Source organism: Anastrepha obliqua, chromosome 6 (assembly GCF_027943255.1).
Source record: "Anastrepha obliqua isolate idAnaObli1 chromosome 6, idAnaObli1_1.0, whole genome shotgun sequence".
NCBI classification, from domain to species: domain Eukaryota; kingdom Metazoa; phylum Arthropoda; class Insecta; order Diptera; family Tephritidae; genus Anastrepha; species Anastrepha obliqua.
The window spans coordinates 31,011,634-31,025,557 of record NC_072897.1 but is presented as its reverse complement, the minus strand read 5'-3'; the positions used below and the strand labels follow the sequence as shown (position 1 = coordinate 31,025,557).

At 38.8% G+C, this 13,924-nt stretch overlaps 1 protein-coding gene across 1 annotated transcript; it reads left to right on the top strand.

The window, feature by feature from the left end:
- The first annotated feature begins 11,786 nt into the window (after nucleotides 1-11,786).
- On the top strand, nucleotides 11,787-13,487 carry LOC129250294 (putative mediator of RNA polymerase II transcription subunit 24). Its single transcript, XM_054889930.1, has one exon. The coding sequence runs from the start codon at nucleotides 11,787-11,789 to the stop codon at nucleotides 13,485-13,487; it is 1,701 nt and encodes a 566-aa protein (XP_054745905.1).
- Nucleotides 13,488-13,924: the final 437 nt, after the last annotated feature.

Below are 13,924 nucleotides of genomic sequence, written 5' to 3'. Positions count from 1 at the left end.
CAACGTTCGACATCTTGCTCTCTCCTACTTAAGTGAGCGTATATGTGTATGTATATGCGCATATGTACATATATAAATTCACGTATTTGTATTTGCATATGCCTTCTTATTGATTATTATTAATTTGATTTACTTGAAGAATTTAAAATAAAACCAAGTTTGTTAATAATACCTGTTGTTTTAATGTTATTATTATTTTTTGACGTGATTATGTTATGTTACGATATGTTATGTTATGTTATGTTATGTTATGTTATGTTATGTTATGTTATGTTATGTTATGTTATGTTATGTTACGTTATGTTATGTTATGTTATGTTATGTTATGTTATGTTATGTTATGTTATGTTATGTTATGTTATGTTATGTTATGTTATGTTATGTTATGTTATGTTATGTTATGTTATGTTATGTTATGTTATGTTATGTTATGTTATGTTATGTTATGTTATGTTATGTTATGTTATGTTATGTTATGTTATGTTATGTTATGTTATGTTATGTTATGTTATGTTATGTTATGTTACCGACATAGTTCAGCCTAGATTTACAGGACTTCACTACCCCTGATGTGGTTGGAGGGCTGTCTAAGGCCATAAGCGCTGCTTGGCTGTCGCTGCAGACACATATAGATCTGCCTCTCTATGGTTTTTCCACAACAAAGTTCATCGCTTCTTAAACCGCATACACCTCCGCTTGAAACACAGATGCTTGCATTCCAAGAGCAAAGTGCAGTTTTGTCCCGCTGGATTCCACGTAGACCCCAGAGCCGGAGCCATGCTCGGTCCTGGAGCCATCCGTAAAAATGCGAAAACAGTGTTTGCCGGGCTCATTTTCTGAGTCTCCCCACAACTGAGCCTCTGGTAGCACTACACTGTATCTCTTTTCAAGTTCGAATCTTGGTGGCATGGAGAGAATCGTTGGATCGAAGTCCATGCCTTCTCTGTGTTCCAATGCCGGACAAGGGCCGTACCAGTTTCCACTGTGTTTCAGTCTGCAGATGGCCTTCAAGGCCTCTCCTTGGATGAAAGCATCGAGTGGTGGTAAACCAATCGGAGCATCTAGTGCCGGACCTGAAGTAGTCGGAAAAGCTCCGGTACAACAGATGGCCACAGTGCGTTGTAGTCTCGATAAGGTCCTCCTGACTCCCACTAGAGAGAGTCTACTCATCCAGACCACTGATGCATAGGTGATAATGGGTCTCATCATAGCCATGTAGATCCATAGGACCTTGCTAGGAGAGAGACCCCACGTTTTCCCAAACACACCTTTGCACTGTCAGAAAGCTGTCAGTGCTTTGGATGCCTTTGTTTCAACGTGTGATTTCCATAGGAGCTTACTATCGAGGATTACTCCAAGATATTTAATTTCCTTGGATAGCTGGATTGTGACTCCTTTTAGCTTTGGCCGAACGAGTCCATCAAGCTTCCTCTTTCTGGTAAAGAGGAACATACCCGTCTTAGTGGGATTTGCCGATAGCCCATTCGCACAGCCCCAAGTGTCAATCCGATCCAGAGTTTTCTGCCCTTTCCTGCAGATGTTCATAAGCGAAGGGCCTGTTACCAAACAAGCAACATCGTCCGCATATGTTGTGCGTAGACTCCCGAATCGATAAAGGTGGTGAGCAGAGGATCGATTACCATGCACCAGAGCAATGGAGGCAGCACACCGCCTTGGGGAGCCTCTATTAACCCCAGATCACACCAACAGATCTTCCTCTGCTCGCACCGAAACGATTCTTTGGGCCAGCATCGAACGAATCCAATTTACTAGCACCCGGTCTACGCCGTGCCTACTAGCAAAGTTACACATACTATCAAAAGTGGCATTATCAAACGCCCCCTCTGTGTCTAAAAAGATGCCCATAGCGTAGTCCCTCCTGTCGATGGCCAGCTCTACACTAGCAACAAGGTTTTGCAGTGCCGACTCGCAGGATTTTCCACTCTGATAGGCATGCTGAATTAGAGACAGAGGGTGAGCCTTCAGCGACTTCTGACGTATGCGCAGTTCCACCAGTCCTTCGAGACTTTTCAGCATGAAAGAGGTCATGCTGATGGGTCTAAAGCTTTTGGGGCTGGCGTAGTCGTCTTTTCCAACATTTGGGATGAAAGCGACCCTCACTATCCTACAAGAGCGTGGTATGTAAGCCAGTGCCAGGCATGCCGAGAATATTTTCTTCAGGGCTGCTGTCATGAACTCTGCACCCTCCTTCAGCATGGCAGGATATATGCCATCTGGTCCGGGCGACTTGTAGTCGCCAAAAGATTTGATGGCAAAACGAATGGAGGCCTCATTCACCACAGAACTGGCAACGAACCAGTCATGCCCAGAAGGTGTAACAGCTCTGACAACTGCCTCTATTAATAAGGGCTGTTGCCGGCTGACGCTTATCTGATTACCAGGGAAGTGAGATTCCATCAGCAAGCTGAGTGTCTCACTTTTCCGCTCCGTGAAGGAGCCATTAGATTTCCTAAGTGACCCCAGCTTTGCAGTTGGATCCCTTTTCAGGATCCCAACCAATTTCGCCGTGTCACTCAGATATTCAATTCCGCTGAAGAATTCCCTAAATGAGGCTCTTTTCGATTCCCGAATAAGCCTCTTGTAGTTCTTCTGAACATCACGGTATCGCTCCCAGTCCTCTGCAAGGTTAGTCTTGCGGGCCCGGTTTAGAAGTTTTCTCGACTCACGCCTCAACATCTGGAGCTCTCGATTCGACCAAGGAACGGGAGTCCGGTTAGGGAGAGGTCGAATTAGACAGGCTGACTCAAAACATTCGGTTAGGGCAGCGTTGAGTTTCTCAACAGCCGCCTCAATGGCCTGTTCTTTTCGAAGTCTTGGTGGCGCAACGTCAAGGTCCCGCAACGCCTCCCTAAACTTCTGCCAGTCTGTTTTTCTTGGGTTTTTAGAGGGCAATGTCATTTGTGCCTCCTCGCCACACTGAAACTCAATGTAACTGTGGTCCGAGCACGAATCTTCGGCAAGGACTCTTCAGTTCTTGATTGACCACCCAAGTTTTGAGTTTGATAGGGTTAGATCAATCACCTCCTGCCATCTAGCTGTTACAAACGTTGGCTGTGAGCCCTTGTTATGCATGTCTAGGCAGGAGGGCGCGATAAATTCAAATAGTCGAGAGCCCCGTCCATTGCACTTGCTGCTGCTCCAGATTGTATGCTGCGCATTAGCATCCCAACATAGGATGAGGCCTAGACTACGCCGCTCACAGAACCTCACGAGACTAGTGGCCTTCCCGGGTGGTGGCCCTTCCAGAGCATCGTAAGGAAAATAAGCAGATGCAATCACAAACTTCGACCATCCGCGTCTACCTCTGTATTACACCTCAGCCGCTACCAGATCTTGGCAACAGAATTGCTGAAGACCCGTCATAGTGAGATGGGATGATACTATAAGACCGGTCCTAGGTCTACTCGAACTCTTGTCATATAATAACGTGGCGCCTTTCAGCGCACTTAAGCCACAGAGACGGCCCCTAAAGACCCAGGGTTCTTGCACTGCTGTTATGTGGGGTAATGTGTGCAGCTGGGAAAGCCTTCTACTTAGTAGTGCAGTAGCGGCTTTGGAATGCTGCAAGTTAATTTGCGTCACCGTCAAGGGACGCTAGCTACAGGAATCGTCCGAGCCAATCATTTGGGAAAGACATGGAAGCTGACCGTCCCAAAGAAGAGACTCAGACGGTTCCCGTACCGTGAGCCCATGACATCAACACTGGCCTCATCCACTCGCACCACAAGAGCAGCACCTTCCTTCCCTTCCCGGTTTTTGCTCTTGGTGTATGAGAGGACTCGCCAAAGCCTCGTGTTGATTCCCGGATTCTGGGCACCTAGACAGGATAGGACATCCGCCGTAGACAGGTCTGGATGCGGAAACCAGCAGATGGCCTTCCTGAGGTGTACACTCTCCTCGCTGTAGACTGCGAAGCGAGTGATCCCCATGGGGGGCACGTTATTGTCCACGGTCCTGATCCACTCAAAGTTGGCCAGAGACGCGCACGTCACCGTGCCGTCCTTTGTCTCATAGCCCTTCGCGTTGGCTTCAGGACCGGAACAAAATAACCTGACGCATCAGTTGACTTTTGCAGTATTTGATTTCTGCATCCGTCAGCTGATGGTCAGACCACAGTTTTCCAATCACAGCCACAGGTCGTGGGCCATCAGCCTTCTCGCTATAGGATAGAGTGTCAATGTTGGTTTTGATTATTTCCATAGTTCGTTTGTATTCTGTGGTGTTTATTATATGCAGTACTTTTGTTTTAATTAAAAGTGGGTTGATTGAATGAATTCTTTTGGGGTCACAGATCCCCGGATTTAAAATTAAGTTTGTTGCGCCTGTGCCTATTATAAGTTTTAAACCTATCTTCGTTTTTAACATTATAAATGGTAATTTATTGTGGGTGCGTGACTACCATTCGGAATTCACAGAGAGAACGTAGGTTCGAGTCTCGGTGAAACACCAAAGTTAAGAAAAAAAATTTTTCTAATAGTGGTCGCTCCTCGGCCGGCAATGACAAACCTCCGAGTGTATTTCTGCCATGAAAAAGCTTCATATAAAATAAAAATATCTGTCGTTCGGAATCGGCTTGAAACTGTAGGTCCCTCCATTCGTGGAACAACATAAAGACGCACACCACAAATAGTAGGAGTAGCTCGTCCAAACACCCAGAAAGGGTGTACAAGCCAATTATACATACAATTTATTCTTGAGGATGATTCCTCAAAATTTTCAGCCACTTCTATTTTTCCTATGTCCATCGGTTCTGGTTGGTTTTTAAAATTTGGTCTGTGGAATGGTGGATTTTGAGCATTGGAGTTTTGTGGGTTTGTTTGTTGGTATATGCGGAGTTGTTGGAATGGTTGTTGGTATTCTCTTCCGTTATTTTGGGACGTTGATTGAAAACTCTTTCTGTGATTTTGGAATGGTTGTTGGGGTTCTCGTATTGTGCTCTATTCCTACTATAATATCTTTTTTATTGTATTGTGTGTTGTTTCTATAGTTATTGTTCCTATTACTTGAATGCGTTTTAAACTCTGGGCCGTTCCCATTATTGTTCCCAATATATGCGTACCCAGCTTGAAACAGTATATCCATAGCCTGTTCTAGCTCCTCTGCGTTCCTACAGAATAGGATGGATTTCATTGGCTCAGGGATTTTACTTTTGAAGATGTTGAGGGCGGTGCGTTTGTTGTTCATCGCGCTCTGTCTAGTTGCTTCGGATTCTCCTAGAATAACTACTAATTTGTTGTTCAGTCTGTGTAACTTGTTTTTCACGTCGTTTTAGAAATCTAAAGTGTTTGTTCTAAAAGTAACTCGTCAAAAAGTTCTTCGCAGGAACTTCTATCCCCAAAATTGTTCTGTTGTCAGTTTATTTCGATTGCCCGCCTTGCTCTTCCTTTGAGTTTTGATTTTATCACGTCTGAAAAAAGTAGTTGGGAAAGTTCGTCATATGTTTGTAGGTGTGGGTGTATTCTGTCGATAAGTGTAGTGAACGTCTGTAAATCTTTTGAGTCGCCACAGAATTCAGGTAAATTGTTTAAGTATTTTAAAGGGTTTATAGCTAATATGTTCAATGGGGTTTCAGCCAGTACTGCAATTTTTGGTTTTCAGTTTTAAAAATAGATTTAGGAAAAAAAAATTTGTTTCTCCTTTTTTATACACGAACGCGTTTTTCTCTTTTAATTTCTTTTAAATAATTTTCTATGCTTTGATTTTTATCAAGCTTATTTTATGTAGGAATTAATGCACTTTTTTTGATTCCTGTCCTTAATATTAATAAATAAATATAATATAAATAATCAAGTTCTTACTTTCTGATTTGTTCTTCGGTGGTGTTGAAAACTTATAATGCTGTCTGCTTGTCTCTGTGTTTCCACTGTTAAGGTTAAAGTTGATTTCTGATATGTTCTTTTGTTGGTGTTGAAAGTTTATAATGTTGTCTGCTTGGCTCTGTGTTTCCACTGTTGAGGTTAAAGTTGACTGATGAATTGTCAATATGGATATATATTTATATCCCAGCTTTATTATTGATAAGGGTAAATCTTTTTATCCTTTTTTTTGTTGTGTTTTTTTCTTTCTAAGTTCAATTAAATAGAGTTGTGTTTCCTTTAATCTTTTAAAAGATTCGAAAATTTCACTTTAACTAAGTACTTTTTTTTCACAAAAAAAATTCGTGCTTGCTTTAATCTTTTAAAGGATTCGGAACTGTCATTTTACCTACAGTTTTTTCTTTTCTTTTTACAAAGAATTTGTGTTTCCTTTAATCTTTTAAAAGATTCGGAAATGTCACTTTAACTAAAGTTCTTTTTTTCACAAAAAAATTTGTGTTTCCTTTAATCTTTTAAAGGATTCAAAAATGTCACTTTAACGAAAGTTCTTTTTTTTTCACAAAAACTTTTGTGTTTGCTTTAATTTTTTAAAGGATTCGAAAATGTCACTTTAACTTAAGTTCTTTTTTTCACAAAAAATTTGTATGTCCTTTAATATTTTTAAAGGATTTGTTATTTTTATTTTAACCCGTTACGGATTTTAAAATATCCAATATCCTCGAAACTGAATGACTTACACAAGGATACACGGATATCCTACCGACTGCGCCACTTTTATTTCCGGAGCGAAGAACAACGAAAAAAATAAAACACACGGTTTTAAAGTTTAATCAATAATAAGCAAGCTTTCTTTATTTTACACTTTCTTAAATACTATTATTTTGCTTTCCATTACATTTTGGATTAGACATATATACACTATAACATTAGGGAGACACTATAACAACACATCTCACCTCAGGTTGTGATGACGAAATGTCTACTGTCTCAGTTCTCACTAAGACAAATGACATTTCAACTCAGATTAACTTTCTCAGACGACTCTCTCAGCTCTGCCTCGCAGAATTTTGGTACGTAGTCAAGTCTATCTTAATCTCTCTCTCTACTTAGATCACTTTCCTTTCTTTCTATCTTTATATTCTCAATTATACAGTGGAATATCAATGGCTATTTCAGCAACTATATTCACCTTGAAATCCTCATTAATTTCTACTCACCTGCAGTTATTCTCTTAAGCGAAACTCACCTTCCTCACAATTACGCAGATGCGATAAGCGATAAGAGCGTCGATAAATGCGAAGCGTAGAAAATTAATGCATGTATTTTAATAGAAGTGTGCATGTCAGAGCAGCGCGCTAACTCACTCTTCGTTCGCTATCATCGATAAGAGCGTAGAAATTGTAGGTTAGTAATTTCTTCGCTATTATCGATGATGGCCACAGAAGATTTTGTAAGTGCAGTATTTTTAAAACATGCAATTAGGGATCAAAAAGATCCAAATCACCACAACAGGTTCATTTTGGATAAATTGTGGCAAGAGATATCCAAACAATTCAATACAACAAGTAAGTGCAATAATATGTTTTCATGTTTTTTATTGTAAAATTGTTGCTCAAACATCAATAATACATAGTAATTAATAATAATAGTAACAACAAAAATTTACCGTTTACTTTCGTTTGAGCATGTACAAGTATATATTTCTTTTTGTTTGTCGCATTAAAACGGTTATTTTTTGGTTATTGTGTCATTATTTCATATTTATTAAATTGGATTATGACAAAAGTATTTTGTATATTGCGAATATTTTCTGCATTTTGATTCTGTCGCCCTACAACAGTTTGGTTTAATGAAATATTTCTAGGTACTGAAGTCCAGTTTTGAGTCAAATGGTGCTCAATTCCTTCTCTATCAATAATTATATTATGCAGTAAGCAAATGCACTTAATTATAACGTCAGCTAAGGTTGGGTTGGTTTGAATGGCTGTAGCTAAAGTTCTAAATTCTAAACTATTATAGAGATGGTGAAATTCTCCGAGTTCTAGTCTTGCTTGGTTTATAGGATGCGCCGAAAACTGACGTTTTACCCTTACAGTATTATTTAGATGATAATATGCAGCAGTAGGCGTCAACAACAACATATTTTCTTCCTCTGAAGCACTCATTATTATAAATATTATAGCTCTTCACTTTTCAAAACTTAAATTGCAAATGCAACTAACGCTCTTATCGCAGCTCTGTTTTATACACCACACAAAACTAAAGCTCGACGCTATGCTTTTGTCGCTGCTCTTATGGACGCTCTTATCGCTTATCGCATCTCTGACATGCACGCACCCTTACTTTCACAATTTGCCCAGTATTAATACAAATACACAAGTGGAGTACAATTTGGCGTTCCGCATATACATACCAACTCAAGAGGCGAATGTAACGGAGATGTTTTAATGTCCTCAAACCTTATATGTCTAAATGACGTGTCTGTAACACACTTCTCCACCCGGAGTTACTTCACTACTGTCGATCTCACTTTGTGTTCTGCTTCGATTGCACCACTATGCTTATGTTAGCGATCATTATCCGTTCAACATCCAACTAAATGCTCAAACTCAATCCACATTTAAGTTAAACGCTAAGTTTATTCGAGAATCAGCCGATTGGTCGAAATTTAGCACTAAATGTATTAATTTGTCTGAAACTTAACGTGCTTCAAGCAACGTCAACCAAGAGGCAGCCAATATTTCAAAAATTATTCGAACAGCAGCACATTACGCTAATCCAACAACTACACCAAAAAGTTGTAAAAAAAGGATTCCTTGGTGGAACTCTCAATTATAACAACTTCGTGAAAACAAACAGAATAAATGGTAAGAATACAAACGCTTTCGCACTATTTCTAACTTGGTAAGCTACAAAAAGGCAAATGCTTTTTTTAAGCGCGCCAAAAATGCCCAGCGTAAGAAGTTCGAAGAGTTAACCGCTAGCATAAATCCTAATACCAAGCCCCGAAAGATATGGCATGATATTAGAATGCTCACTGGTTCAGGTAAGCAAACTACTTTCGCCCACATTAACTCCACAAATGGCTTTATCAGTTCTCCACTCAAAATTGCCAATTATTTTGCCTCCTTCTATGCTTCTAACTCAAACGACGCCAGTTTTTCAAGTAACTTTTGCTCGGCAAAATACAACTGTCTTAACGACCAAACAAACATCACAAACACTTTATCGCCTGCTACCAGGACAATTGAATCGAAAATCACTATTAATGAATTGGAGTTTGCGTTCTCTACAGTGGAAAGTAAAACTCCTGGGCTTGATCGAATTTCTTATCCTATGATTCCTAATCTACCCAGTTGCATGAAGTGCAGACTAATTAATTTGTATAACCCAATCCTTGACTACGGCTTTTACCCTCAAGTGTGGAAAACTTTCAATTTTGAAATCCAATAAACCTCCTACTTTGGTCGAAAGCTATAGGCCTATCTCTCTGTTATCATGCCTGGGTAAACTAATGGAAAAACTGTAGTTATTAGTTCTAACCAGGTTGTATACTCGTATAAAAAAGGCAGTGGCACAATTGATGACCTTTTGCACCTACCTATGTCGTCACAAACGTACTCTCGTCAAGAAACCATTTTTCACTTTTAGCAATCGATTTGGAGAAGGCTTTCGACCGAATCGGAGTGCATATCATTTTGAAACAATAACTAAGTTGAAGGTTGGTTCCAAAATTATAAACTTTGTTAAAAGTTTTATCACTAACAGAAAATGCAGAGTGAGAATAAATGGCTTTGCCTCAAGCATTGTAAATCTAGAGAATGGAACGCCACTCTCCGCGTCTTTTTATAATAGCGAACTATCCCAGTATAGAATGTCATTTCTACGCCAACGATGTTATCTTTCTCACGAAAATGCTACTCTTCTTTCAGTCTCGCGTATTTTCGAAAGCATTCTCCGAGACTTAATGACATGATCCTCAACCTTATGCACATCAATTTCTTTCGAAAAATCTAAAACTTTGCACATTTGCAAAAAATCTAGTTGCTCTGGGCTGCCTACACAATTTTCTGGCCATTCCATAATGCCAGTAAAAGAAATAAAAATTCTAGGCGTAATTATAGATTCTAAGTATAAGTCTAAAAAGCATTGTACATACATGAAATATTGTATGACACGGTTAAATATAATTAAATACCTATCTTCTAAGAAATCTTTTGTACATCCGTCTTCACTTGTTCATGTATGCAGAGCACTCACCCTATCAAAAATCGATTACGGCCTTCCTAGATACGGAAGCGCAGATAAACGCTCAATTAGCCAATATCATCGCCTTATCACTCTGCGATACGCAGGAGCACTAGAGCGTTCCCAACTGCACCACTTCGAAACTTGTTTGCGGAAACAGGTTTGCCAAAGATTCCAGATCGGATCGAAGACAGTACTTATAAACTTTTACCAAAACTACTTTTCACCTACAATGTCAATTTTATTAAAGATTTCAGAAACGCATCTTCAAGAAAAAGGCATCCTAAAGTTACGAACAAAATAACATACAGCGCAGGAGATTTACAAAGCACTGTTTACATCCGAATAAGAAAAGTACTCCTAACACGGATGGATGTTTATATATACAGATGGATCAAAAACCCAAACCTCAACATTTTTTCCTGTCCCAAAGGAAAACGGGGACACGATCAAACATGGCTTTTTGCACCCAATATGCTCTGCTTTTATAGCATTTATGCCAAACAAATTAAAGGCAAAATAATTATATGCACAGTTAGTCAATCATTCATCAATACCATCGGTTGTCCAACACACGATCAAACTCATATAAATACAATAAAAAATATACTCATAAGCTATCCAAACAAAATTAAGCTAACGCGGGTTCCAGGACATTCGTGGATTACGGGGAATGAAAACGCTGATGCCGCGGCAAGAAGCGTTTCTAATCTACCGTCAATGCTTCATAAATGCTACTCTAAAAGTGACATCCTTCTACAGATTACAAAACAACGGCGAATTCATCTGTAAGATAACTGGAAAAACTACCACCACCAATATGCTTTCTTAAATCCATCTTGATCAAAGATATCAGTTCCTTCCGACCTTCCATGAAAGTTCTCAAACCGTACTCGCGCCTACGTCGGGGCCACACTATTCTCACACATGCATACCTCCTCCAACGTACGCTGCCAGCCAATTGCCCCTTTTGTGACGAAACCGCAATCTTAGTCCACATTCTACAATCTTGTCGAAATCTACACACCTCCAGACAACAATACTTTGGATCCTCTCACGCACTTAATTTTCTTAAAGAGCCATCTGCAAGTAATATACTGACTGTCTATAAATTTCTAAAAGCCAACGAATTGTTAAGACGGATCTAAAATTTTAGCTTACATTTACCTCTGCTTATTTTATTTAGTTATAAGCATTTAAATAATTACTTCACTTTAAACCTTATTTAAAGTACATTTACATTTTTTATCAGACAGCCGATGGCCCATGCTGCTAGTGCTGCTGCCTGCTTATATTTATATAACTTGTTATCATACAAATTTAATAATAATAATAATAATAATAATAATAATAATAATAATGCCGCAAGGGCATCTCCTATTAGGGGATGACGGGCTTGACAATCCCGCGGTTTCCCTAGTCAAAAACCGGATAGGGATCCTCCGATAGGGGATCATGGATGTGACGAATCCACAGTACCTAAGTCTAGACGACGAAAAGAACAATCCCGTCAAAAAGCCTAGCATACTGGCTGGTTGAATGCATGCCTGAAGGAAAACTGTGAACCCAGAAGAAAAACTGCAAACAAAAACCGCAAAGGAATGCCTCTTTGGCATTACGGAAATAACGAATCCGCGGACCCCAGTCAACCACTAGAATAGACTAACCATCTACTAGCGTGAAAAAACGGTTCCACGAAATATGAGAGCCTCGGACGAGCGTCGTAACGGTCGGGAACGACGCGGGAATCAAGAGCCCGATCATGATGACAATAGCCAACAACCTGCTCCAAATGTTTTGCCTGAACAACAGACAACCACAAAAGCAGGAAAACCAAGGCAGCGCATAGCATGGACTACAAAAATGAATGAAGATATTATGCACTGCTACTACACTGCAACGAAATTGGACACACTGAAAACAGGATACAGAACAGATTTCCATAGACTATTTATACAATTATATCCACAATACGAACACAAAATAACTGCACAAAGAATATCAGACCAAAAGCGAGCAATAATGACAAATAAACTTTTAACCGACGTTAACATTGAAAATATTAAACAAGAAGTAGCCAATAAAATAGCTAGCATACATAACAACAATATAGAGCAGAACATTACACAAAATCCTAATAATAATAACCAAATAAACGATTTAATAGACCAAAATAATAATGAAGAACAAAGTCCCAATAGAAACACAAACAGAGCTGAAATCACAAATAACCCGAACAACGATATGATCGCAAAAACTCTAAATGAAATAAACACTAATCTAATAAAGTGGGAAGGTGTAAACCCAGTTAGTCGCCCTCCAATTCCAAAATTAATATTTAAAAAAGACACCATTAAATATATCGAAACTATAAACAACACTATACTACCAACAATGCTCAATTATAACTCCACAATAGAAAACATTCACACATATATATACGTAGCTGCAATAACTACAACAATACTTAACAACCAACATCCTATAACACAAAACAACAAAATATTTAACTCGGGAAAACATAAGTGGCAAATACGAATTGAAAATAAAGTAAATGAATTCCGGAGGAACTTAGGACGTCTAACACAATACAAGAACGGTAATAGATCAAAAAATATAATCAAACACATAAACGTTTTACAACAAAAAAATAACAAACCATTAGACGAAATAATAGACACCCATAAACAAAAACTTAAGGTGTACGCGGCCAGACTAACACGTTATAAAGAATCCAATCAAAGGAGGACTGATAACAAGCTATTCACAAATAACCAAAAGACTTTTTACAAAAAATTAGCATCCAAAGAAGACTTTCAAATTATCCCACTAACAAAAGAACAAATAACGAATTACTGGAAAAACATATGGTCAATACCTACTCAGCACAACGAATCAGCTACATGGATTCGCCAAGAAGAACACCGACAAAAAGATCTACAACCACAACACAATATCGCACTGTCAACAGAGGAACTAACCAACATAATCAATAAAACTCACAATTGGAAATGTCCAGGAATAGATAACGTCCAAAATTTCTGGTACAAAAAGTTCACCTCAACACACCATCACCTAGCACTAGCAATTAATAAAATAATAGACCAACCACAAACCCTACAAGAATTTCTTACAATAGGCAAAACATACATCAAACCAAAAAATAATGAAACTACCAACCCGTCCAACTATAGACCAATAACATGCCTACCTACACTATATAAAATAATCACCTCCACAATTTCCTCGAAAATAGAAACTCATCTAACACAACAAAACGTCATAACTGATGAACAAAAAGGATGCAAAAAAAACAGTCAGGGCTGCAAGGAGCAACTTATAATTGACACAACAATTATGAAACAAGCCACATCAAAACAACGGAACCTACATTCATGCTAAATAGACTACCAGAAAGCTTTCGACTCCGTGCCACATAGCTGGTTAATCAAAGTGCTTCAAATATACAAAATACACCCAAAACTAATAAACTTTCTACAAAACACAATGAATAAATGGAAAACACAAATAAATCTAATAACATCTTCAGAAACAATAACAACAGAACAAGTAGACATAAAAAAAGGAATCTTCCAAGGTGACTCTCTAAGTGCTCTTTGGTTTTGTCTCTGTCTGAACCCTCTTTCCAACACCCTCAACAACACAAGATATGGATACAATATAATACACGAAAAGACTACAAAACACACGATAAACCATCTTCTATACATGGACGACATCAAACTATACGCCTCCACACAAACACACCTAAAAGCACTTTTAAAAATAACAGAACAAATAACAAACGATATAAAAATGAGTTTTGGCATCAGTAAATG